Below are 26,657 nucleotides of genomic sequence, written 5' to 3' on the forward strand. Positions count from 1 at the left end.
TTACTGTATGGGATGAAAACTGGATCTGTAACCCATGCAACATTTCCTACCTGCTATTCATCTTTTTCTATCCTTTGTACTAATTTCTTTTCCTGTGATGACTCTAAATAAGACATTCAACTGAACTGAATTACATTATTCTAATTTACAACAAAGAAGCATAAGGTTCATTAAGTTCAAATGACTATGGAAGTATTAGAATTTTCAGAGAGGAGGAACTGACAAAACTGGATTTGTTACTTTGAGTTTTAATATATTCCTCATACAATCAACAGTTTAACATGTTTCAAGCTAACTTTTATTTTAAAAAGAACTTCAGTTTCTAACTTAACACATTTTAAACATTCAAATTATGTTTTGATGTTTTAAACATTCATCAAACTAACACAAATGGGAAAAATAATGCACCTCTTTTCAGAGGAAGTATTTTTAATGTAAATCTTATGTTGAACAATTCCAAACATATTTCATGAAGTGCTTTAAGCCCATTATAATGGTAAAAGTAATTGAATTCGTTACTACAAAAATATAAAGAGCTGAGCTGTTGCACATTATTGGAGATATATACATTCATATATACATATATGTATGTATGTAACATATATGTACATATACGTACATATATCACAGGCAGAATGATTAATCATATATAACAAATGAATTATATTTATTATTAATATATTAATTTGTATATAAAATAATTAGGTGCAGCTTAGACACTAATGTACATATTACAACTGAAAACACCATAATACCGTTTTTTGTCTTATAAGGGATAGGATAAACACATTCAAATCTTAAGGCAAATTAAAGAGGTAAGAAATAGAAACTGTCAGTAAATTTATGGTTGATTTTTTAAAAATTATTTTAAATATTTTGCTTTCTAGCCATCTATAATTTTTTTTAGCTGTTTCTCTACTTCCTCCACAAATGCTGGGAAGTGTTGATCCAACAGGCACAAGCGAATAAAGCTGCTTAAATCTTCAGCACTCCATGTGGATTTTTGATATGCAAGAGGAAGTTGATTATCTGGTATCAGCACGCACTGCCAAAGAGAAAAAAAGTAATCAATTTTCTTTTAAAATTCCTAACAATTTAAAATAAAATATATTTTATTGATATATATTTTTAGTCAACATGAGTGTTTAACCCCAATAAGGTTTCTATATTTTGATATTTAATTTATCATTCTGGACAATATTCATCCAGTTTCTAAGTATAGAAAGTGTACATTGCTTCTTCAGAGGACCCTGGAAGAACCAGATTATCTGAACCCCTTTTAGTCAAGGTTTGGGCCTCGGGACTGAGATGGCATCAATTGCACTCATAGCAGAAGCAGAATGGAGGTGATTTCTCTATTCTTACTCGGTTCTTGACCTTCAGTGGCTTTTGAAGCCATTGATAACAGTATCTTTCTCAACTGGCTCTGGGAGTTGGGAGTGGGTAGCATGGAACTGATCTGGTTCTCCCTCCCTCCCTTCCTTCCTGGTAAGTTCCATTTAGTGTCGATGAAAGGAGAGATTCAGCCAGTGGTTTCTCCTTTGCGTGGTGCCTTAGTGCTCAGAACACTTTTCCCTTCTATTTAACATCTACGTAAAACCACTGAGTAAGGACATCCAATGTTTTGGGGTGAGTATATTATGTGCAGATGATACGGAGCTTTATATCTTCACCCCAGGCTGTCTGAGTGTTGCTGCAAGGGTACTATCTCAATATCTGAAGGCTATCAGGGGCGACATAAAATGAAGGATAGATTTTTAGTTAAAATATCTCATTACCCACAGTTTTATTAACCATTATTAAATGGCTGGAACAGAACTTCTATAAATAACAAGGGACATTTCTGTGTAGATTGTCATTTATGAATTTTGGTTCCATCTTTAAATCTTTTCTGTTACAAATCTTAAATATCTTAAAAGTAAGAAACCTTGGGCTTCTGAAAAGTTATACTTTTGTAAAGTAATACATTAACCTTTCATTTCTACTAGATAAATATTAGGAATACCTGGCCTAGCTCTGCTACAGACATGGTTCCATGTGTTGGAGATACATTTACAACCTAGAAAAGGTTCAAAATAAATTCATAAATGATACAAAGGAAAAAAATGTACACCATAAGCTATTTAAAGAAATAGAATATTTCCCGTTTCTTGTTTTCTTTTCTATAAAATACATATACTATAGTAAATAAAATAAGAGATAATAATTGTCTTCCGTAATATAAGAATAGCAAAAGAAATATACTTGGAATTTAAATGAAACTAGATAACTGTATCAAAAGTTTTCAATGAACACATTGTATAGGTTGGCATTCACTGAAATTTGAACCTCATGCTATAAAATTCTGTATGTGTGTGTGTGTGTGTGTGTGTGTGTGTGTGTGTGTATTTGTGTGTGTCTATGTGTGCACATGAAATGTAATATAATTTTAAATGCATTCAAGAAATCTGTTCGTTCCTAAACTGGCTGAAAACAGGTAATTTCAGAACAAAACATTTTGCTTAAACAATATTGCTGTTTTCATAATAAACTACTATAATATATGAACATTATAGTCAGTAGTGGGTTGCCATTTTTTTTACTACCAGTTCGCTTGTGCGTGTGTGATGCTTCTGCCATGCGCAGAACCGTCCAGGTGGGTGGGTGAAGCGTCCCGCCGCCGCTATTACGGGTTTGCCCAATCCCGGCCAAACCGGGAGCAGCCCACCTCTGATTATAGTGCATATTTTTTATATTTCTTTGCCCAATCATTTCCACATACAGTACATTCACCAGCTTACAGTATCTTGCAATGGGACATTTTGTTCTGTTTCTTTCAGTTGACTTTCATCAGTGAGAAGCAGAGAGTGGCTTTGGTGCAGTTCCTGTCTTATTGCATCTGTCACTTGAATTGGAATATACTCCGCTAGTTTCTGCATGCAGTTATGGCAATGCTCTTCTGCCTCGGTTTTGGAGTCTCCAGTAAATTGTATACGAAACATACGATGTTTGCTCTAAATTGAATCCACAAGCAGAAAATAAAAAGTAAATTTCATTATTGCTGCATATTAGTACTTACAGAAACATTTGTTAAATTAATGCCCATTACACATTTCAGCTTTATTTAACTAATTGTTTCTATGTGATCTAAGAAGCTATTTGAATTTCTAACCAATAGTTCATTTTTAGATATTATCTTTTTAATGCCAATTCTTGTGCCAGCTCCTTCATTTTTCTCATTACATCACTACTGCTTTTATTCAGGGGTGGGTTGCTGCCGGCGTTACTGCTGGTTCACTTCTTGTGCACTTTGCCCACCGTGCATTGCTTGCGCATGTGCAGTTGCCTGTAAATTGTTCTGTGCATACACATTATAAAATGACAAAAAAACTTGACGCAACAGCATGGACGACTGGGGAACCGGTTCAGGGGCATGGTCAGCCTGCCGTTCCTACTGGTTTGGCGACCCAGTCACAATTTCCACTACTGGTTCGCCCAAACCTGTGTGAACCGGTAACAATCCACCTGTTTTTATTACATTTTAACTAACATAAGTAAGGTGGCATTTTGTTCAGTCAAATATTTTCATCTTCATGATATATCACTGTGCGTCTCACGGTGACTATATATGATATATTAGAAAAATCTGCTCCATATAATTCTTCCCCTAACATTAAAAAAGGCATGAAACTAAGAATAGAAGACAGAAATGTTAAAGATAAAAGTAACATAGCATCTAAAATTGTGGAAAAATCGCCCCTTGTAAAATTACATCTTAAATATGAATATTCTAGAAGATTATGTGGTAAAGATAGATAATAGTTTTAATAGATTATTTTTGATAAGTAGGAAATCTGAAGAATTTAGCCTAGATGATTATATTAAATTCATGATACTCTTAAAAGTGAAGCAAATAAAAGTAACCCAAAATGCAGAAAGCAAAAGAAAGCATGATGACTGTTTATCAATATACTGAACAGTGCCTAAAAGCATAGAGAAAAGTTTGCTTAAGTAAACCCTCACGCGGGAGAATGACAAGAATAACAAAACATAATAAATAATTGACACAATAAAACTGAGGAGAATCATAAAATGGGAAGACAAGCAGATGGATGATGCAATAAAAACATTATGAATTTGAATTTTAAAAAGGAGTAATAAAATGCAAAGAAAACAAAGATATGGTGAAGAATGAAGTTACAAAAAGCAGAAATAATATGATTATATAGAAGAACTACAAAAAAAATCAGAAAACCAAATGAATCGATGAACTATTGTCTGACAGTCTGAAAAGTGAAGTTAAATGGGCTCTTGAAAATACTGCTAATGACAATACTTCAGGAATTCACGACATATGTCAGATACTTTTAAATCTTACAAGATGATGTAATCAAAGAATTTTTTATGCTTTATAAGTAGATTTAAAAAAACAGCAAAAGCCAAGGAAGTTGAAAAGAAAAGATATTCCAATATAATCAAAGAATAGTGCTAAGTGCTAACAGTGCTAACACTGCTAATTGTTTCAATTACAAAACAGTTGAAATTATTTCACATACTTATTAATGCTCAGGATTTTGCAAGCCAGACTTAATAATCGGAACAATAAAAATGCAAATACTGCAAAGGGTATAAATGGGATTCAGGAAAGAGAGTGCCCACTAAAAAAAAATCCTAGTATATAAGAGAAAGGGAAGGAAAAAATAATAAATCACATAAAAGCTTTTGACTGTGTTCACTGCATCAAGCTATTGACAACCATTAAAATATGCGATTCATCTAGGTATGGAAAAAAATTGAAATGATTAAAAACAACAGGGAAAATAGGCTTTTGGACAGGGGTATCAAACTCGCAATGTCATGTTGTCATCACATGACGAATCACAACTTTTTTCCCCTTCGCTAAACTGGGGGTGGGCATGGCCAGTGCGTGAAGCATCTAGGTCATGAGTTTGAATCCCCTGATTTAGGACAACTAAATAGTTCATAATTGGGAAATAATTATTTCAAGGTTGAATATTCTCACCATTTTAATTTAATTCAATTTCAAGAGACTTGTTAGCATCCAGGAGTCGTTAACCTATAATGCTTGAGAGGAAAGGCTATTGGATTTGAACTTCAAAAATCCAGACAACAATGTTTCACGGATTTCTTTGCTGCTATCTAAAGGTCATTAACTGCAGTGTAGACTCTACTGTGCTCTACTGTGAGGCTACTATATATATATATTACATTACAACTGGGAAATAAAAAATAAATTAAAAAATCACTTTGGTATGGTCACTTTTAGGTTGTGTCCAGAATAAACGTCTTAATGGTTTTTTGGAGACATTAAGCAATTTGAAACTTCAAATTTCAGAGCCTGAACATTAGACTTATCCACCACTTATTTAGTGACCATTTGAAGTTATGGTGGTGCTGAAAAAAATAACTTTAGGGCCAATTTACAACTATTTATGATGTTCACAGCATTCCTCAGTCATGCCATTATAGTCAGTACATATTGTTCTGTGCTTGATCTGTGTTTCTTTTTCTCGTCCCTTCTTGGAGGGAGAATGATTGGACAGGAGAGATTGCAAGAGAGTAAGCTGTTTAGTCTTCTACACATCAAAAGCAATATGGCGGCACCAGCAGCTGGGGCTGGGAGTTATGCCATGCAAACAGTTACAGTACTCTTTTGAAATCTTTTTTTCCAATGTTTCCACTTGTGGAGTGGGATGAGGGGTAGGGGGAGAAAAAAGTCAAGCAATCTCTGTAGATAATCTCTCTTTTACCCAACCTTTTACAATGTGCCCTAAAACAAAGAGATTGGAAAGGGATTGTGAGAAGGTAAACTGTTTGTTCTACACATCAAAAGCAAAAATGCATTTGCATCCTTATTCTCCTCCAAACCTGTACTGCAGTTTTGCTATTACTATACAATGCAATAATACAAGAATCTTGTTCAGAATTTTAGGGTACTTACATCATACATATGAAAACAAGTCTAACAATAGAATGACCAGGAAAATAATAACCAGGTGAACTTTCAGAAGAATAATTCAATGAAAAATATAAATGAAAAAATATTTTAAGTAAAATATCGATATATGAATAAGTGTACCTTTAATTTTGAACCAACTAACATGCAATCTGCTTTTCGTACTACCTTTAACCACTGAGAAGCACCAATTAATGAAAATCCTTCCTGAAATAAATGCAAAATTTACATAAAGGTGGAGAAGCTCTGAAAATCAGGGGTAATTTAAGTAAAATAATAATGTTCCAATTCTTGGACTTATTAACATATAATTTAGTAATAAATTTAGGAAAATTAGTAATAAGCTCTAAAATAAATAAATACATAAATAAAGCTTGGTGAAATGATATTTTATATCATAAACCAAAAATTATTTTAATATATTTTTTATTATTTACAATGGCCAAAGTGCAGCCTGATCCCTGGGGTGCGTGAGTGAGGTTTGGCGGGGCCAGCCTCTTTAGAGTAAAGAAACGTAGGGCAGCAGGAAAAGGGGGCTGACCCCAGCAAATCTCACAGCCCAGTCCAGGGATCAAGCTTGGAGAAAGCCAGAATGCCCTTGCCAAAGATGCTCGCCCATCAGCCAGTAATCCTGCCCACTCCACACGCTTTCTCTGCGCTTTGGCCGAACCTGGCCACTCACTTGCAGAGGGTATCCTCGCTTGTACACATGCACGTGCGCATGCAAGATAGAGAGAGAAATGAGAGAGAGTAAAGGGGAGAAAAAGAGAAAGAGAGAGAGAGAAATGAGAACATGGTGGAGAGAGAGAGAAACAAATGAGACAAATGAGAGAGAGAGAGAGACAGAAGGGCAGAAAGAGAGGGAGAAAGAAATGAGAGAGACAGAAAAGAGAGGGAAACAAATGAGAAAGAGGGGGGGAAGAAAAAAGAAAGAAGAAAAACAGAAATGAGAGGAAGAAAAAGAGAGAGAGAAAGGGGGAGAAAGAGAGAAATGAAAAAATGATGGAGGGAGAGAATGAGAGAGAGGAAAAAGAGAGAAATGAGAGAGCTGGAGGGATAAAATGAGGGAGAGGGAAAAAAGAGGGAAAAAATGAAAGCGAGAAGGGGAGAGAGAGAGAGAGAGAAAGAAACAAAGAAAGAAACAAAGAAAGAAACAAAGAAAGAAACAAAGAAAGAAAGAGGGGGAGGGGAAAATGAGAAAAATAGAAACGAGAGGATGGAGAGGGACATAGAGAGGGAGAGAGCGAGAGACCCACTTCCCACAGAAAACACTGGGAGCTACAGAACCTGGGAAGGCGTGGAAGGTCATGTGACTGGATGGGAGTGACGTTGAGTTGGCCATGCCCACCCAGGTTTTGTGGCTCTCGGTGTTTTCTTTTCTGTGGGAAATGAGTCCAAATGACTCTCTGAGTGCTTAAGGTTGCAGATCCCTGCTCTAGGGTTCTGATCCTTGTTCTAAGGATCTGATCCCTGTTCATCCTTGATTCACACCTGAAAAGCCAGCATTGTCTGAAGATGTTTCCATGGTTATGTTGCTGGCATGGTTATACACTGACAGCACACAGAACACTGTTACCTTCCCACCAAACTGATACCTATTTATCTACTTGCATTTAGCGTACATGCTTTTGAACTGCTAGGTTGGCAGGAGCTGGGGCAAGTAATGGAATCTTACTCCATCACTGGGTACTTAGGTCTCAAACTGCAAATCTTCCAGTCAACAAGCCCAGCATCTTAACTGCTCAGCCATCCTGTTGCTTGTGAAATTTTGTTATAGAATTATGACAGAACTGAGAGATAAATTCTACCTCATCACTGGATGAACAATTGTGCAACATTTTGTTGACTGGTTCTTGAATTAGGGTTTGTATATAAATTCTATTCATATAAATTCTATTCATATAAATTCTATTCATATAAGTGCTAACAGTGGCTGGGAACTATGCTGACTTAATTCATTTATCAGTCAAGATTCTTTTAATATTTCTTTCATGAAAAGCATTATACCAATGAGAGAGGATATGTTTAAGAAACAAAAATATATACAGGTTAATATTTCAATAGTTACCAGTACTTCTTTTCCTCTGGAAATGAAAAAATGGCCTGAAATAACTACACTGAGAACAAGAAAGCCAGATTCTTCATTTGACTCCAAAACCTTTTAGGAAAGAGAATCTTAACATGGTAAAAATATAAAGGAAGTGGTTTCCAAAAATAAAGGCATAATTTTTTCTTTAAAAATATTGCATACAAAATATGCTTATGTTTGATATCTATTTACAAGAAATAAATATAACCATATTCATCATTAGAAGCAAGGAAATAAGAAATAAGAATGTACTGATTTAACATGCTTAGTTTTATCAGGGTGTAGATAATTTGTTCTGTTTTTACCTAGGATTATTTTCTATGAAATTTCCTCTTTATTTTAATACATTATTTTTTGTAAGCCACTTTGGATATCTTGTTTGGACTAAAAGACGTACTATGTTTTGTTTTGTTTTACAAAGCATGATGCTAGTATTCTGCAATGCTAGATATTTAGTCAAACACAGTGGAAAGACAACTAAGCTTAAGAACATAGGAAATATTATGCTGAGTCAAAGAAATAATTGAATTCAGCATTCATTTTTGCACTTCAGACAAAACCAGAGATGCCAGATTAAGGATGCAAATATAATTACTAGAGGACAGATATTGTCTCTTTTTCTTCCTTCTAGCAAACACAAGCAAATATGGAAGTCCTTCACAAAGTATGTCTCAGAAGAAACTCACAAACAAAACTTGAATATCATTCATGGAATTTTAATCTTTAGAAGCTGAAACGAAATGAATTTCTAAATTATGGCAGATCAAATACATAGCAAGTCCTAGCACTGCATCTCCTGATCTAGGTGATGTGTTGTCTAATATACTGTAAGATGTGAGAAACCTAGGAGTTGTTGAAAAACATGAAAACTGCACGTTATGATATACTTACAAATATTTATATATTCTAAGGAACAATATATCATTCTAATTCAAAGATTTGCTTCTCGCACAGCTCTTATATTAATTCAGTAACTTATAATTTCTCCCTCAAGACATAATGAATTCAGTTTACCTTCCAGGATCCTGAAGCAGTGCCCAAAGCTCCAGGCATAAATCGGCCATAACGCCGCAGTGGCCACTCTGCAGCATTCAAGCAGGAAGTATCCCGTGACTGTTCTGTCATTTGGTCTAAAAGTGACTGGTCGACTTCAGACCATGAGGCCGGATCGCAATTATTTAGTATATGAGCATTATTACTCCCTGTTGCCATTTCAAATTCTTCACAGAAAATCACTTAATCTCTGGAAGTGAAAAATAAGTATGAAAAAAAAAGGTTTAGCCAATAAATCCCACAAACTTTTCCCCTCTATTAATTAAGAACTTTATTTATATAGTTAGGCACATTCTTACAAGAAAATTTAACTATGGTATTGACTAACTCTACTGCACTGAGGGAGAAATCATGATAATTTATGCATGGATATGTGCAAGTATCTACATATGGATATATATGTTTACTTTCTTCTTATGTGTTATCTATGGCTCTCACTTTGTACATAATCATTTCAGTCCTCTTTCCATATAAATGCACATATATCCTTCTTGAAATGTAATTGACAAAATCATCACAAGAAAACAATTTGAGAGCAAGAATATTTGCACTATAATTTGCGATTCAAATTCATTTTTTTCATAAGATCTGAGTGGTTTAGGATGGGAAGCTTCGCCTAAACACAACTTGCTGCCACAATGGGCAATCAGGAATCTATGAGACAGCCATAAACCCATAATATAGCACATGGTCATTACATCCTCCAATAGTTAAATGTTCAGAAGCATACTGCCACTGATAACTAATACAACAAATAACCATTGGCTATGACTTATTCACCATAATTTTGAATAGTTCTCTTTTTCTGCACATTTTTTAATCTCTTTGTAAAGTACTAGCCCTTTTGAAATGTATCAAGGTGCCACTTGTGAATTATAGCAGCATATAGAAAACTATGAAAGTCCACTATGAGTGAATTTTTGTGAGTTTGATGGAAGTCATGTAGGTAAGTTGGTTTGTTACTAAAAAAGGAATTAGTGATTGGTGACAAATACTGTACCTATATTTTTCAATAATTACTATTTGGGTAAGGAAGAATGATCTCTCCATAACTCTTCATTCTATTTGTAGTTAATTATGGAAAATATTGAGGAATAATAAAAAAAATCCCCTTTGGAAAATCTTCAGTGATAAATGAACTTGATAAATAGATAGATGATAGATAATAGACAGATAGACAGACAGACGGACGGATTACAGATAGACTAGGGTTTCTTTCAACAAAAATAAAATATTAAGCAGTATTAAAATATCCATGAGGATTCAAGAGAAGCAATATTGAGGAAGCTAGTTTGCCCAATATTTTCAAGAATAAATTTGCTTGCTAGAAGATGCTTTATCTCTGTCAGAAAATTAAGAAAAAACGGTCTAGTAATAATTCCTCAAAATCTGAAATCTGATATAAAATTCTCAATAGATGATAGATAGATAGATAGATAGATAGATAGATAGATAGATAGATATAAAAATATCACTTTGTTCCAGAAATGTTTTCCATGTTATCAGTGTTATGATATATTTTTATAACATCCTTCTTTCTCAATTCGTTTTATTATTAAATACATATTTCTTCGCACATACATAAATTTTCTATGCCAGTTGATTATGATATGCTAAGCTTACTGCCATGTAGATGCATATAGGTGTGCAGACTTTCTTTACATTAAGAAACATTTCATAATTAAAATGATGTTACCAAACTGCCATAATTTTATTCCATAAAAATATAATTGCACAGTAGGTAAGGAGTCCTCATAAACTCTCCTATAAATATTTCAAATGTTCATGCAAACACCACCCAACAATTTGCCTTCCTAGTTTGGTTGAAATATTTTCGTGATAGAACTTCTTCAAAGGCATTATCAAACATTGTCCTTTTTAAATAACATATTTACAATATCCAAAAATTTTGTCCCAGCCCTCGAGATATAATATTTAACATAATAAATTAACAATCAAATCTGTTTGGACACATGTGAATTAAACAACTGATTTCAAATCCACAACAGCTGTTTCTTTCAAGATAGCTAAATTGGCCTTGAATACGCCTAATCAGTGGTGTGATAGCCTCACCAGTATAATTATATCTCCTTCTGAAACTATTACAACTTTTGGGAAATCACATTATTAAATTGTTACTGACATTATTATTCTTATAATTGTTGTATTCTGCCACTACAAGATATTTTTAAATTTAAATTTGTAGACTGCCGTAGTCCAAATCACTCAGAAAACAGTTGTGCTTAATTGAAATAGTCAATGACAGAATACAAATCAGAAATAACGCAATAGCAAACAACACACACACACACACACACACACACACAAACACACACAGGATAGGCCAGCTACTGCATTGCTGCTCTGCTTGTTGGTGGAGAGGCCTTTTGAACAGTCCTGGAAAGTGAGTCCTCCCCTCAAGCAAATCTCTGAACCTCTGGATTTGTCTCTTACTTCCATAAGCTGCATTTACAGTCTTCCCTAGTGGCAAAACTGAACAGAGGGTGAATGAAAAAAATAGTAAACACATAGACACGCAAACAGAGCAACAGGACATAGTTTCAAGCATAAACCACTTACGCCAAAAAGCCTACTGGGAGTTTGTTATAAGATGGGCAACTACAAAAATGTTTTAAACAAATAAGTTACAGCAGCACTGAACAAATGGTACTTATACCCAGGCCCCAAACAACATCTGTTGAAGAGTCCCTATCGTCAAAATTCAGCTGCTTCAAAGCCCACCTGAATTATACTCACAGCATGCTTCAGCTGCTCCCACTTGCCTGTCTTCCCTCCCTTTCTGCCTTTTTAAGGTTAGGGTTAGTTCAGGGCCTTCAGCGGTCTCAGCCAGCCGACCACCTCTAGTCCTATACTTTATCCTGTCACTGTTATTGCTGAAGATTGCGGCTGCAAGCACCATGACATAGCCAGCCGTCCAAGTGCCACAACACAAAACCCCCGATTCCCTGCCCAACTGACTTTTGCCATCTTCCTCCTCCTGCTGCTGACAGGTGCCCTGCCTGGCCCTATGTGAGGCAATTGCTGACCGTGCAAAGTCTTCTTTGTAAGACTGCTGTCACAGTCCTTTTCCTCCCCATGCCTTCCTGTGTTCATGGGTACCCCATGCCCTGCCTCTCTGCACCTGTCTTTCTTCATGCATATGCAAACACCCATCCGTGCTCTCCTTGCTGTGCCTTTTTTACCCTCATCTGCACCCTACACCCATTCCCTGGCCATTCTGCAGTAGTGGTGCTCTTGCTGAACGACAACGCTCCCAGCCTCAATTCATGCACACCTTGCATCAGGCCCATTCACCCCATGCAACACCCCTGCACTCCTGCCCCATTGCTTCCTGCTTAACAACTTGTCTTGGGTTACTACAGCTGGGACTACCTGGCTTGCGTTGCTAAGTGGTGTGATCATATGACGTCACATTTTATGACTGAATCACTTCACAATGGCATTCCCATTAATCTCATATATTAACTACAAATATATTCAGGCGCAGTATAAGAAGTATACTTGTACTTATATTATGCATCTAATGCCTGTTCCACAATGACAATCAAATAAAACCAGCTTTAAAGGAAAACATTATATAATAAAACTTAATATACAATGAATTAAAACATATTATAGCAGAAATCAATGTCAAAACACTGTATAATTCAGTACATAGAAATTTAATGATTAATTCTAAAAATAGGCAACTGTAAGAGATGCATCCATGGGTCTAAAAATAGTGACTGTTCTCATAATATCTGCTTTTCCACATTGTGCACCAAAAACACTGTATGTTGGGGAGAAGCTATTATTCAAAGAGTGTGCTTAGGAGACAGAAGAAGAAATTAAAGAAATTTCCAAGAAACGAGGTATATGCCCTATTTATCAGGCAGCCTCAGAGGACATAGTCTTTAGAAAAAGGGTTGTGTCCTCTGGTTTAAATATTGAGTACTTGTTTATTAACTTTTGAATTTGAAAATAAAATCGGTCAGCTAATCGAAACAGCTATTCTAAGAGTTCAGTTTTAATATTCATGAAAACAAGACAACAGACCAGACTTGATTTTTAATAGACTTTTAAATTTCTGACAGGAATTTTTTCACATTTTTCTGAAGATCACAAAGACTAACCTTAGAAAAGGTTTCTATGCAACTGTGTTCCTCCAAATAAACCTCCCTTCCACAAATAGCCTTTACTATTGAATTTCTAAAATGTTCATTTCATATTGCATACATAAAGTAGACTCTCTGTAAGAGCACAGCTTTGCTGTATTGTGATGTTAGTATGCTTATTAAAAGTAAATGTTATTGAACAGAATGATTAATGTTATAACTTTATGAAAGACAGCTTATTTTAAAATTTTAATTTATTTTCAAAATAAAGTATTACAATAAGACTGATGAGAAAAAGAATGAGCTATATTACTGAGAACAATCAACAGTAATGGAGAGGAACCATATGCATTGAAATAGGTTCCATGCCAAAACAGATGGGGTTTTTTTTGCTAAACTTTCTAAATACCCTTGCAGTGAGAAATTTCTCAGTTTAGACAAAGTAAACATATGAAAAGAAGCATAACACTCCAGGCTTGTTTCTTCCATTAGGGAAAACAAGATTCTTCAGCCAAAATCAAGTAAGGGTATTTAAAGATTTAAAAACAGACACAAAACAAAACGTTTACTCTTGGGAACAGAAATATTGCAATTCTTATAAATCAAAGAGGAAGGTCTAGCAAAGGTCAACATTCAGCTAATTTATTAGCAAGGTCTATGTTTGGAAGCAAATACATGAAAGGGGTCCAAGAGTAAGTATTTTATGAGAAAACAGACTCAAAGGCCTATCCACTGGAGCTTTTATTCCAAATAAAAAGCAGTTGGGACCTGGACGTGACAGAAATACATGAATTATTAGTTGCAAAAGCGCAGGCACACATACACGCTCACATGAGATTTCTAAATATCCAAAAGCATGTAAACAATAAGAATTAGAGGAGGCTGTGTGGAATAAAGACAATGCACTATTTCAAACTTGATGAGGTAATCTTCACATTAGTGCCTTTAGATGACTAAAAAGCATCACAGGACATAATCAATAATTCATATGGGCATAACACTTCATTAATCCTGATCAAAAGCCCATTTCTTCAGAGATGAGGGAATAAAGAATATATTCCTTTACAGATTCTTCCCCAGTTCTCAAACTTGACTAAGCCTTAGAATAAAGACAATGTATGGGGATCCCATTAGAGGTTTAATTTGTTCAGTGAACAACTTGGAGTCCTGCAGTGACATACATGATAATCAGCTATATTCAGACAATGATTTTACTGTGCATCTTTTTGTATCCTTCAGTAACCATTCTATATTTTTCCATGTTTTCATCTATTTCCATAAAATTCATTTTGATAAAAAGGTACGGTTACCTTTCCATGTCAATAAATGAAGACTGATAAAATAAATAATGATTTTATTCCTGAAGAGGACTGGCAACACATTCCATACAAGTTCCTTTTTAAGTACTTAGTAAGTGAATTTTTTTAAACAGCTTTTTTTCCTATCAGTTCATAATTGTATTCCAAAATATTAGAGCAAAAGTATCTTTAGTGTTAGTGGGTATTAATAGCAACTGCCTGTATCAAGCAGATAGATAGTACGTGTTTTTGCTTCTGCTCCAGTGTCTTGGTACAATCGACCTATTCTTCATGACATAATCAATATTATTATTTTTAATCATATTCTCATGTATAAATAATGATTTGATAGAGCTTTATATACCCCAATCTTTTGGTTTTAATTTAGAAACAATGACAACTGGTAATTACAAAGCAAGTCTTTCTTGCCTCAACAATTACAGTATACATTGAAAGTATTTGTGATGCTTTCCAAAACAAGACACTAAATTTAATGAATCTATATTTTGTTAAATATTATTAAAACGACTAGAATCTCTGTGAATCTGAGTCAATTAGTCACTTTGACTAGCAATGTTTTCCAGGATCACAACAGGTGCCAGAAAAGATCTGGTGGAAAAATCAGCTAATTGTTTATAACCAAGAATTGGATTCTTAGCAGGGTAAAGTGCCAATAAATAGTGCTGATCTATAGATCTATGTTGCTGACCAGATGATCCATTTGAATGTTGTAACCATTGAGTTCTGTCTGTTGCAAATGAATTGGTGAGACAGTGTAGGGCAGACCTGTCAAACTGGTGGTACGCGGCCCACATGCGTCATGCACAGGCCACAACCACCCCAGCTCCATAAACGCAAAAAACCTCACAACATGTCACAATACATCACATGATGCAATCGAGTTTGACACCTGTGGTGTAAAGATACTGCTTGTGTGTGACCACTCTATTTCCTAATAATCTTTACAAACTAGCAAAATTATTTAGATTACTTCATTTTCTGGAGGTTTTTAATGTCCAAACTCAATTTGTCCACTGAGGATTAGGCCAGTATTTCATGATGGCCATGTCTGAACTATACTTTGTTTCCACGTATGCTGCAGAACACATTGATGCATTTTGTTGTCTTAAAGTTAGTAATCTGAAGATGGATTGTTTCCTTGTTGTCAAACATCTGTTGTCACTCACCCTGGTGGTGGATGATTCTCAGCACAGAAACGTGGCTAAATTAAACATGCCATTGCCAATGAAGACATAGTACAAGAAATGTAAGATATAAAATTTAATGAAGAGACACGAAAAAGGGGCTGTTGAATGTGGACTAAGATATATAAATTAAGGATCAGGCACATACCACCAATGACTGTCAACTTTGCAATGGCTGCAACTTGAATGACTCTTGACAATAGTTATTTAAAAACAGTGTCCTATACATTCCTATACAGAGGTAAATAATTGGTTTAAAAATCTGAGTTAGACAATCCATTCTTACTAGCTGTAATCTCAAATGAGAGATACATTATATTCCTTCATTGTTTACCCACATTATTTGGTAATATGCAATAGAGAATGCTTTCTGAGTTTAACCAGCAAATGTTAAGATTTGCCTAAAAAGAATTGAAGAATTAACTTTAAATTTATGCACCGTTTTCCTTAAATGCAACAATAAAGCACTGTTTTAAATGCTATAAATGCAGTCTTTAATTAGCTGTAACAAGATCAGCATTCACGCTATTGAAAATGGTATCTAACATGACTATCAACACTTTAGGATGTGCAAATAAATGCCCAAATAGATTATTTCAATTTCTTGAGAACAAAGAATATTTCACCATAACATTGGCACTGCAAAAGGTGTTAATTCAATGCAGATATGTCAGACATGTTTATTTTAATGCAGATACCTATTCCCAGTATGAAAAGAATCATTTTAAAAACTTGAATATCCTTCTTTTTGCTCGTGCAAAAGGAGTTATGCCTTTAGTTGAACTTAGTTTTAGAAATGCTCTCATTTTATACAGCGTATATCAATCATATACATACGTCACCAATGTTCATACAAAGCTGTTTTTGAATGTTCAGTTTTAAACAACTGAAAATAACAGGTGCCTTTATTATAATATTCATATTCTAAAAATCTTCATTAAAAAAAGAATTGAAGGGATTTTAAAAGGGAAAAATGGCAAATAATTGTATTTACTTTTTGTATATTTAACATTTTTTATTTTTATATATATTTTTAAGTGAGTCTAATTTAAGGTGTGTTTCTCTAAACTTTGAAAACTCTTCTAATTAACTGAATTTGACTATTTGTCCTCAAATTTCAGACAGGAAAACAAATACAAAACATTGCTAATCACAATTAATTTGGGTGCCAAATTTTCTCGGTGAATTCAAGAAGCATTGGGTTCATGTAATATTTCACAGCAAAACTTCTCATCTTTAACAAGGTGTACTTGGAAGTGTTTTGCTTTGTTTTTGTAAGTCAGAGTTAATTATCACTTACACTAGATCACAACTGCAAGAATTTCTTGTGGAAAGTAATGTTTACAAGGATGCAGATGACATGGTGTATCATGAATCAAATTGGACTATTAGACAATGTTCTCTCTTTTTTGATATTCAAGATATAGTCTTATTTAAAAGTCTTAAAAAGCATGTCAGAATTCTTTTTATAGTGATTAACACAATTTCAGCTTTCTAGAATGTATGTAGAACAGAAAACTTTAGAAGAATACTGCACTCTTGAATGGTATCTTTGTTCGTAGTTTTATTTTTAATAAATATGTGAGGTGCACTCTTCAAAAATTACAAACATAAGACATGAATGTCAAACTTCTAATGAAGTTTCTGTGAGGGGATCATTAATGATATTGCCAAATCTAGCTCTCTTGGCCTGAATGAGAATGGACAAACAACAGGAGTGATGGAAAAAGTGATACATAAAGTAGTCATAATTATTCAAGGTGCGGACCTCCATAGGAAGTTGAAATAAATGCTGGAATAAAGTAATGATAAAGTATTAAGAATTTACTTTAATTTTAAGGCCACCAACTTCCAATATCTCTGGGATTCATACAATTAAAACATTATTAAAAGAAAACAACATATTTCAGATAAAAGGAATATAATTGAATGAAAATAAATATAAAACAAGTCACTAAAGCTTGTAGACTTTGAAACAAAATGTTTAGATTTTGTTCTTTACATTTTTCTTAGATGCCTTGAGCATTTGCTACTGTTGAATCAGCGCCTTTGGCATTAAGCAGAACTGTCCATTATTTGCAAACGCCCTATTAAGAGTCCTTTCCCATACTCACCATAGCTTGGTTATCAAAGATGTAAATTTAGAACTGATATATCTAATGAAAATCAGGCCACTTATCAGATAAGGGTGGCTGGAAAATTCATACTTTTATGCTTAAAATTGTTTGCAGCATATCATAAATTAAGCTGAACAGTTGTATCTACAAACCTTTCAATATTATGAAATGTAAAGATAAAAACACATTCAAAACCCTTTGTACCCAGATATTTCAACAATTTTTAGATTTCTTCTCACTTAAAAGTCAAGCAAGATTTTAATTTTTTATCAATGCACTTAAAATAAAAGAATTAGGCTTACAAGAAAAATGAAAAATATGATGCTGTTCAAATCAAATTTCAGACTGCAGTCTTTGCAACTAACAACACACATAGACTTATTTCAGGAGTAAAGTCAAATGGACAAACTATTTTATTTCCAAGAAAATAAAGTGCCTCTTTTTCTTTGAAAATATTTACTTTGCAGCTTGTATCAACATTTGAGGAAGTTGATACCTTTGAGGACTATTTTGAAACCTTAAATTCAAGAGTTTTCCCTTAACTTTTCTTCAAAGTTTTCCATAAAGAAGAGAAATCTCAGAAACATTTTCTAGGTTAGTACTGCCATCTTGTGAGAATTCATGTGCAAAGTTACTACACTCCCACAAGTCTCTTGCTAAGCAATACATCTTTTTTGTATTCTGAAGGTATATGGACTTTGTGAAGAAAACGAAAATCTAAATGTATTTATTATAATGGAAAGCAGTTGCTGTAGTTAGCAACTCTTTATTGTCCTTCTCCAAGATCTTTCTAGATTTATTAGAAGTACAATACCCAGATTATAGTAGTCATAACATCTATTATGCTGAGTCTCTCCAAACTATAGAATTTCACTGATTTATCCTTTTCAGATATTGGATAGATTAAAAAATATGACAATAATAAACATTCATTGAAACTTTAAATATCATACTAGAGAGATAAGAACACATAACTGTAAGTGTGTTTATAACCAGAGGAATCCAACATTTATTACTCAGATAACACATTGGTATGGTAGCTAACAAGTTAAATTTGAGAAACAAAGAATTAGATGATTTATTACGTCTGCTTATTTATCTCAAGTCAGTATCGGTCCTAAATACAGTTCATTAACGTTTTGCTAGTGTGGTAGTTTGGAAGATTGTTTTGTGGAAGAAAATAAAGTATTACATTTCTGATTCCTCTCCTTTCAAAATAGAGATGAGAATGGCACCTACCTAAAACTCTAGAGACTCATTGGCCTTACTAATGAAGGCATTGGCATTGTCTGTAACAAAATCTGAGTTGAATACATTTCCACTTTTCTTATGCTAGATTTTAGAAATGTCCAGTAGAAACAAATCCCTACCTTCATGAACGTCCTTAAAATAAGGATCCCCAAAAAATCAAGTTATTACAATATGCAGTTTCTTTAAAAAAACAAAGCAAAAAAATATGGAAAAATAAGCATTTGAAGTGCCAACTTCATTGAAAAGCAAACCTAAACTAATTTGTAAATATTATTTAAAACTATTAATTGGGGGACTTCTAGTAAGTCCGATGATAATTCAACGATTAAGCAAAAACACCACTTGGCAAAGACGCAAATCCTTTTCTCAATCTCTCAAATCACTAATTACAAAATAGAAAGTTAACATCAGACAAAATACGATACGAATAAACATCTCCCCCCCCCCCAACCTAACATAGCTGAGCTCAATCCACTCGGCCCCCTAAATGTTCGCGCTTGCGCATTAACGCCTAAAAGAAACCAGGCGAGGAAATCTCCTTGCTTGCTTGACACGTCAAAAAGGAGCGCATACGCCACCAGCTGCTCGGTCGCAGTAGCGTGAATCGCCTTGTACTCCCGCGAGAAGTGAGAGAGGCGGAGCTACATTTCAAACAGGTGGCGGGACGTCTTCTCGTGTCCTATCTGGGCCTGTAGGGTAAAGAAGGGCTTGTTTTTTTCGCTTCCGTTTCAGCCCAGATCTGTTTCACTGTTTCGGACGCCGAATGGCGAAACAGCAAAGCCGGGAGCAGGGCATCACCTTGCGGGGCAGCGCCGAGACTGTGGCGGAGTTTTTCTGTGAGTAACCGGGCGGGTAGGGACGGAAATAATGCTGGCTTAAGAATGTGAGCCAGCTCGGTCGGAAGAGAGGGACCCATATCCCCCCGGCTTTCTTTCTGTTTTATGAGGCTTATTCCCAGGAATGGTGCTCTACCTTTTGTGCCCGGTGGAATTTGCACCCGGATAGCTCGGCCGAGACGGGGGGGGGGGGCAAGGGGAAGGACTCCGAGTTGCGTTTTGGGGCAATGAAGTGGGGGCTCATTGCGAGAGTGCTGCACTCGTTTCGTTCTTTTTATCTTTTCCCTCGTTTTCCTTCCATCGCCGCGAGTTATCCTTGCAGTAATTGCGTCCAGCTTGGCTCTATAGAACAAGCACAAAATGCTAAGAGTTTAAATTTGCCTGGAGAGGACTCAAAGCAGTTTGAAGGACGTTAACTTCTTAACCATGTATAAGTTTATTCTCAAACGTGGGAGACAGTAACTTCAGCCTCAGTAAGGAAGATATATATAAATATAAATACAATAAACAAACGAACAAACAAACAAGAAATGCTCAACTTAAAATGAATGTGAAGAGCAGATCTAATGGAGGTTTGGGAGACTCAATCCTCGTTTGCATCTTGGCTGCGTTTAAGGCACAGCTTTAAGGTTTGTTCAGAATACAGTAATTGGTTGTTCGATATGATGAGAAAGAAAGTCCTAGGATTTGGTGCAATATACAGAATCTGACATTTTATGTCCCAGTAGTATACCTTGATGCAGGTAATTCTTGATTTATGACCACAACTGAGTCCAAAATTTCCGTTGCTAGGTGAGATAGTGAAGTGAGTTTTGCCCCATTTTATGATCCTTCTTGTTACATTTGTTAAGTGAATTGCTGCAGTTGTTAATTTAGTAACACGATTGTCAAGTGAATCTGACTTCCCCATTTGCTTGTGAGAAAAGGTGATCACATGATCTCGGGATACTGGAACCATCAGAAATATGACTCAATTGCCAAGCGTTGGAATTTTAATCATGTGACTACAATGGTGGTTAGCTTGAAAACTGGTCATAAGTCACTTTTTTCAGTGTTGTAACTTCAGTGTTGTAAAAGTTCACTAAATGAACTTTTGTAAGTCAAGGACTACCTGTATAAGCAAAGCAATCATATACCTGGTGCAGTGGTTAAGGCACTAATCTAGAAAGCAGGAAACTATGAGTTCTAGTCCCATCTTAGACATGAAGCCACCTGGAACTCAAGAAACATTCTTATCTTTGAGGGATGTTATTCCATAAGGTAGAGGCTGCAACAGAAGGGACAATTTCTAAGTCCTACAATATGGCAACATTTCATATTAAGGACCTAGAGAACACCCACTCTGCTGGATCATTCTGGACCGGCAGAAACAATTTTTGAGTTAAGTGATCTCTCAGATATCCAGTCCCATGTCATATATAATAAACAGTGTTTACAACCTAAAGTTGCCAGCTTGGGGAAGGCTTAGATAACAAACAAAATAAATATTAAAGCAACATAACACAATGGCTATGAGTAGTAAACAGAAGATCTCAAATGCCAAGATAAATAGCTTTTTCAGCATGTACCGATTGTATATCTTTGAGTTTACTAATATTAATTGGTATAATAATTATAACAACACATGACAAAGAGCCGTGGTGGCACAGAATGCAGTATTGCAGGCTAACCTGCCCACTGCCAGGAGTTTGATCCTGACCAGCTGAAGGTAGACTCAGCCTTCCATCCTTCCGAGATTAGTAAAATGAGGACCCAGATTGTTTGGGGGCAATATGCTGACACTGTAAACTGTTTACATAGGGCTGTAAAGCACTGTGAAGCGGTATATAAGTCTAAGTGCTATTGCTATTATGATACTGCTTTTTAGATAATCAGATACAGTACTGTATGTATATTTTCTTCTTTCAGCCTATGGTATCAACAGTATCTTATATCAACGTGGAATATATCCTGCTGAAACATTTACACGTGTTCAAAAATATGGTCTTACCATGCTTGTTACTGCAGACTCTGAACTTAAAAATTATCTGAACAATGTTGTAGGACAACTGAAAGGTATACTTTGTTTAATCAAGGATCAAAGTATTTAGATGCTTTGCAATGTTTATACAAAGTTGTAATCTTATAGGCATAATACCAAAGGAAAGGAAGACACAATGAATTAACAGTTACATGCTGATTTTTTAATGGTCATTTAAATTGATTACTGCATTTCCCATATAATATCATTGTGATGTTAAATGGTAGTGTATCTATTCAATACTAGATGTGCTTTTGCTTTGCAGCACTTTTATATTTACTCAAATTTTGCTACCAATTTATCTGCTCACATTTTACTTCAGTAAATCATGTGCCATAAAGCTATTGTCGACTATTAGAAATGATACATTTTTCATAATCTGCTTTAACCTGTTCAGCTGCTCCAACTGTGCTCTCATTGCCACTGTAACTGCATCCATCCATTCTCTCTACACACACACACACACACACACACACACACACACACACTATATACTGTATATACATTTACTGTGTGTGTGTGTGTGTGTATATATATATATGTATATATATTTGTGTTACAACCCCTGGTATGCCTAAATATCTATCCTAGTCTCCCTTTATTTATTTATCAGTACAAATACAACACAAATATATGTATATGTATATATATGTACTATATACACACACACAGACGTATACACATACACATATACTGTTTCCCCCAAAATACGACCTACTCAGAAAGTAAGTCCAACACAATGGTTGTGTTGCGCTGCCGCAGCAGCACAGCAGCCATGAAGCGACCACGCTCGCGAGCAGCCACCCAGCAAACCCCCTTTCCAGCCGGGCACAGCGCCATTCAGTGATATAGGGGTATTGCCAAGCCGCGTGAGCACCTGTTCGTCTGCCCCCGGCTCTCGCAGCTTGGCGCCTTCGAAATGCCAGTGAATGGCGCTCTGCATGACTGGAGAGAGGGGTTGCGCGAGCGGCTGTTCTGCTCTCGCTTGCATGCCTCTCAGCCTCACAATGCCCTGGCCCAGCTCTCCCCGCAGAGCCAAAGCACTTCCACTGCCGCCACCTCCATCCCGGCATGGCTTTTTCGGCAACTTCCAAACTGAGTCTTCCAGCAGTGGCTGCTCTGGGCGTACACTCTATGGTTGTGCGCTCTGCCGGCAGCTAGCCCACAACCATAGACCGTACGCCCAGAGGGGCCACTGCTAGAAGACTTGGTTTGGAAGTTGCCGAAAAAGCCATGCTGGGATGGCGGTGGCAGCGGAGGTGCTCTGGCTCTGAAGGGAGAGCTGGGCCAGGGCATCGTGAGGCTGGGAAGCGCGCGATCGAAAGCAGAACAGCTGCTTGTGCAACCCCCCTCTCCAGCCTTGCAGAGCGCCATTCACTGGCATTTTGAAGGCACCAAGCCGTGAGAGCCATGGGGCGGCGAACAGGCGCACACGCAGCTTGGCGATGCCCCTAGGTCAATGAATGGCGCTGTGCCTGGCTGGAAAGGGGGTTTGCGGGGTGGCTGCTCCTGCGCGTGGTCACTTCATGACCTCTGTGCTGCGACAGCGCAACACAACCGTTCGCCCCGAGGCTGTGCTCTTTGGGAGCCCTCTTGGAAGAGAGCAGCTGCCCGGCAACCCCAAAACAATAAACCCCTCATAATAAGGCCCAAACCATATTTTGTGGGTAAAAAGAAAATAAGACCCTGTCTTATTTTTGGGGAAACACGGTATATTCTGCGTATGCATTTTTCTCAACTTTTTTTTATCTTTCTGTATTTTTGTATTACGGTATTACTTTTCTCAGGTTTTGACATATATACAAATAATATATAAATAAAAAAGTAAAGCTTCTTTGCCCAATAGGGTTCAACTACTCGTAAACAAGTTAGCATGATTTGCAGGCTCCAGAGAGCAGGCATATCACTGATACCTAAACATGGGTTGCATTGTCATGTTTGGTTGCATTTGTTATCTGCATTGCTCTAGCTGCATCTCATCAGCCTTTTTGTTTTGCTAGAGCTCATTGAGAATCAAGGTGGCCCCTAGGGTCTGAGACCAAGAAGAATCTGCTCAGGGAATCTCATTTAGTTGCCTCTGAATTCCAGAGTGTGACCACATAAGTAGCAGGCTTACCTGCCTTATAGCTACTGGTATAATGTTTTTCAGTTGTCCTCGGGAAATGTTCCAGTTTATCTTAATTTTATCCAAACCCTTCATCTCACATAGTCAAGCAAGGCAATATTATGTACATATATAGGAGAATGATCCAACTACACCAGGGGATAGATAAGAACGTTATATATTTTGAATTTTCTCTGTTACTTGGTATATTAAGCATATTTGGCATATTTAATCTTGTTAAATAAGCCACAAATTGTCTGTTGATACAAGTGTGATAGATAAGGTGTCCATGTATTTGACAGTTTCTCATTTGTAGAATTCAGGAAACTAATTTCTTGCTCTTCTTAGAATGGCTCTTTGAATGCCTTGTCCAACGGCTAGTGGTAGTTATCTCTAGTAAGGAAACCAGCGAAGTTCTTGAAAGATGGCAATTTGACATTGAATGTGACAAAACTGCCAAAAATGAAAAGTAAGTATATTTGTTTCAAGCAATGGAAAATGTAGCCGCCACCCCCCCCCCCATTCTTATTCAAAAGTTCTTGTTATTCCTGAAGTATATAGCCAGCCCAGCCCTCATCACAGGCTTTCCTTTATGATGTTTCTAGCATTATTCGGGTCTTACAAAGATCCCCACTCAACATGTAATTGAGAACCAAGAACATTCTTGTTCATTATTTGGTATGTGTCTGTTTTACTGCCAGAGTAAGAATTTCAAACCTATTTCACAAAGATTAACATCTGTTATCAGTTGTACTACCTGTTTTGTCTCCATAATAGCACCGAAAGTGTTCCAAAGAAGAGAAATAGAAGATTGAATTCATAAAGTTATAGCCAAAATATGCAGTTATTAGGTTTAATATTAGTTTATTAGTTTTAAGGCTTAAAATTGCTACCAATGGATCAGGTAATTTGGAAAAAGTACAGAAAATTGGATTGTAATGCTTGTATTAACTTCTCATCTTGGCATGTTAATCATTTAGGAAGTTAGTGTATTATGCCTGCCAGCTAGTAATATTAGTGGTAAATATTATTTGATTTATATTTTATCTTCTTTTATACTGAGAACTTTTAATTGCTATTGTAGTGCACCAAGGCAGAAATCTCAGAAAGCTATCCAGGATGAAATCAAATCTATTATCAGACAAATAACAGCTACAGTGACATTCCTTCCTCTGTTAGAAACTACCTGTAAGTAATATTGCTTAATGAGGGAATGTAAGTTTGGTTTTGATGCATTTCACATGCACTAATTGCAATTTTCACAAAAATTCTGTATAGGATGAGTCCTGTGACCAAATGCCTGCAAACCATCTGTACTAATATGAAGCTGACTAAAGTTGCAATATTTGTCATATTTAAATAGTTGCCTAGCTTACAATCAAATAATTCTGGATGCCACACAGGGGTAAGGGACAAGAGTTCAGGAGTTACAATTTGGTGGTTTCCCATGATTTATGTAACTGGCGTCACACCTCATAAATTGGGATTTTTAATTATGGTTTGCTAAACAAGTCATAATTGACTGGTTCTTTTGTTACTGTAAGCTTGTATGTTGCACTCAAGAAATGGATAGTTTTTTTTAAAATGTTTATTCCAGATGCATGTAAATGTAGCAAAATAATTATTCATCTGTGATTCTTCCAGGTGCATTTGACTTACTCATATTCACAGACAAAGAACTGTCTGTTCCAGAAAAGTGGGAAGAATCAGGACCACAGTTCATTACTAATTCTGAAGAAGTCCGCCTTCGTTCTTTCACTACTACAATACACAAAGTTAGCAGTATGGTGGCCTACAAAAAGGACACCTTGCTGTGATTTAGTAAATAACATTGTATATGTACCCTTTTGTAAGATTCCATACCCAACAGTAATTAAGATTTTTTTCAAAATACCAGCTTGGTTCTCTGAGCTGAAGCATCATCTTGTAAATATACATCAAGACTAGAATCCTGTCCTTTCAATATTACAATTGAATTCTGTCAGTGGTTTCCATGTAATAGAATGTATAATGTAAATGTCATTTTAGTAAAAAATAAATTCATATGGTTTTTATTTGGTCTTATCTTAATTAGTGAAATAGTTACTGTATTTTTCAGAATATAAGATGCACCAAGATTTTGAAGAGGCAAATTTTTTAAAAAAGTTTCTGCACTCTGCAGACCTCTCAAAATTGACCCCCCCCTTTTTTTTTTTTTAGAAAAAAGGGCATGCATAGCCTTTAGAGGCTTATAAAGTGCTCCTGGCGGCTATGGGGAGGGCAAAATTGACAAAAAAAAACCAGCCCGTTTTTCGCTTATTTCTGCCCTCCCCAGTACCCAGGAGCCCTCTGAAAGCTTCCTAAAGGCTATGCACGGCCATTTTGGTGAAGGGGTGGGTTTTCAGGAGGCAAAAAGTGCTGTATTCAGTGTATAAGACACACCCAGATTTTTAGCCTCTTTTTTGAGGGGAAAAGGTGCATGTTATACTCTGAAAAATACGGTATTTATTTTAAGTCAAAAAACTATTACAGATGAACTAGTTATGTGAAAAAGTACACACTATTTTAGTTCTATGGTTTTAGATATGAGAACATATAAAATTATCTGGTCCTTAGCAGTTAAAAGAAGTAAAT

General features: G+C 35.9%; 2 protein-coding genes across 5 annotated transcripts; one reads left to right on the forward strand and one right to left on the reverse strand.

The window, feature by feature from the left end:
• Positions 1-248: 248 nt before the first annotated feature.
• On the reverse strand, positions 249-19,608 carry REC114 (REC114 meiotic recombination protein). 4 transcript variants are annotated; one of them, XM_081959988.1, is made up of 8 exons: positions 19,536-19,560; positions 19,204-19,264; positions 9,060-9,288; positions 8,025-8,114; positions 6,080-6,163; positions 2,781-2,993; positions 2,006-2,059; positions 249-1,045 (listed from the first exon to the last, which is right to left on the reverse strand). In XM_081959988.1, the coding sequence occupies exons 3-8, from the start codon at positions 9,255-9,257 to the stop codon at positions 884-886; spliced, it is 801 nt and encodes a 266-aa protein (XP_081816114.1). In that variant the 5' UTR covers positions 9,258-9,288; positions 19,204-19,264; positions 19,536-19,560; the 3' UTR covers positions 249-883. The 4 variants fall into 4 exon arrangements, with proteins under 4 accessions (XP_081816114.1, XP_081816115.1, XP_081816116.1 ...); XM_081959989.1 differs by lacking the exons at positions 19,204-19,264; positions 19,536-19,560 and adding an exon at positions 19,073-19,198; XM_081959990.1 differs by lacking the exons at positions 19,204-19,264; positions 19,536-19,560 and adding an exon at positions 11,553-11,585.
• A 9-nt stretch (positions 19,609-19,617) lies between these two features.
• MAD2L1 (mitotic arrest deficient 2 like 1) lies at positions 19,618-26,098 on the forward strand. The gene is made up of 5 exons (XM_081959992.1): positions 19,618-19,920; positions 21,829-21,975; positions 24,393-24,513; positions 25,129-25,232; positions 25,689-26,098. Exons 1-5 carry the CDS (start codon positions 19,848-19,850, stop codon positions 25,859-25,861), a joined length of 618 nt encoding a protein of 205 aa, XP_081816118.1. The 5' UTR covers positions 19,618-19,847; the 3' UTR covers positions 25,862-26,098.
• Positions 26,099-26,657: the final 559 nt, after the last annotated feature.

Source organism: Natrix helvetica, assembly GCF_964273705.1.
Source record: "Natrix helvetica genome assembly, chromosome: 7".
Lineage (NCBI taxonomy): Eukaryota > Metazoa > Chordata > Lepidosauria > Squamata > Natricidae > Natrix > Natrix helvetica.

Coding starts and splice junctions, on each gene's coding strand:
- REC114 (XM_081959988.1), bottom strand. CDS start 9,257: ATGGCAACAGGGAGTAATAATGCTCATATACTAAATAATTGCGATCCG. Junction 6,164..8,024: donor CCAGAGGAAAAGAAGTACTG/GTAACTATTGAA, acceptor CATTTATTTCAG/GAAGGATTTTCATTAATTGG. Junction 1,046..2,005: donor CTGTAGCAGAGCTAGGCCAG/GTATTCCTAATA, acceptor TCTCTTTGGCAG/TGCGTGCTGATACCAGATAA.
- MAD2L1 (XM_081959992.1), top strand. CDS start 19,848: ATGGCGAAACAGCAAAGCCGGGAGCAGGGCATCACCTTGCGGGGCAGC. Junction 21,976..24,392: donor TGTTGTAGGACAACTGAAAG/GTATACTTTGTT, acceptor TGCTCTTCTTAG/AATGGCTCTTTGAATGCCTT. Junction 25,233..25,688: donor TCCTCTGTTAGAAACTACCT/GTAAGTAATATT, acceptor TGATTCTTCCAG/GTGCATTTGACTTACTCATA.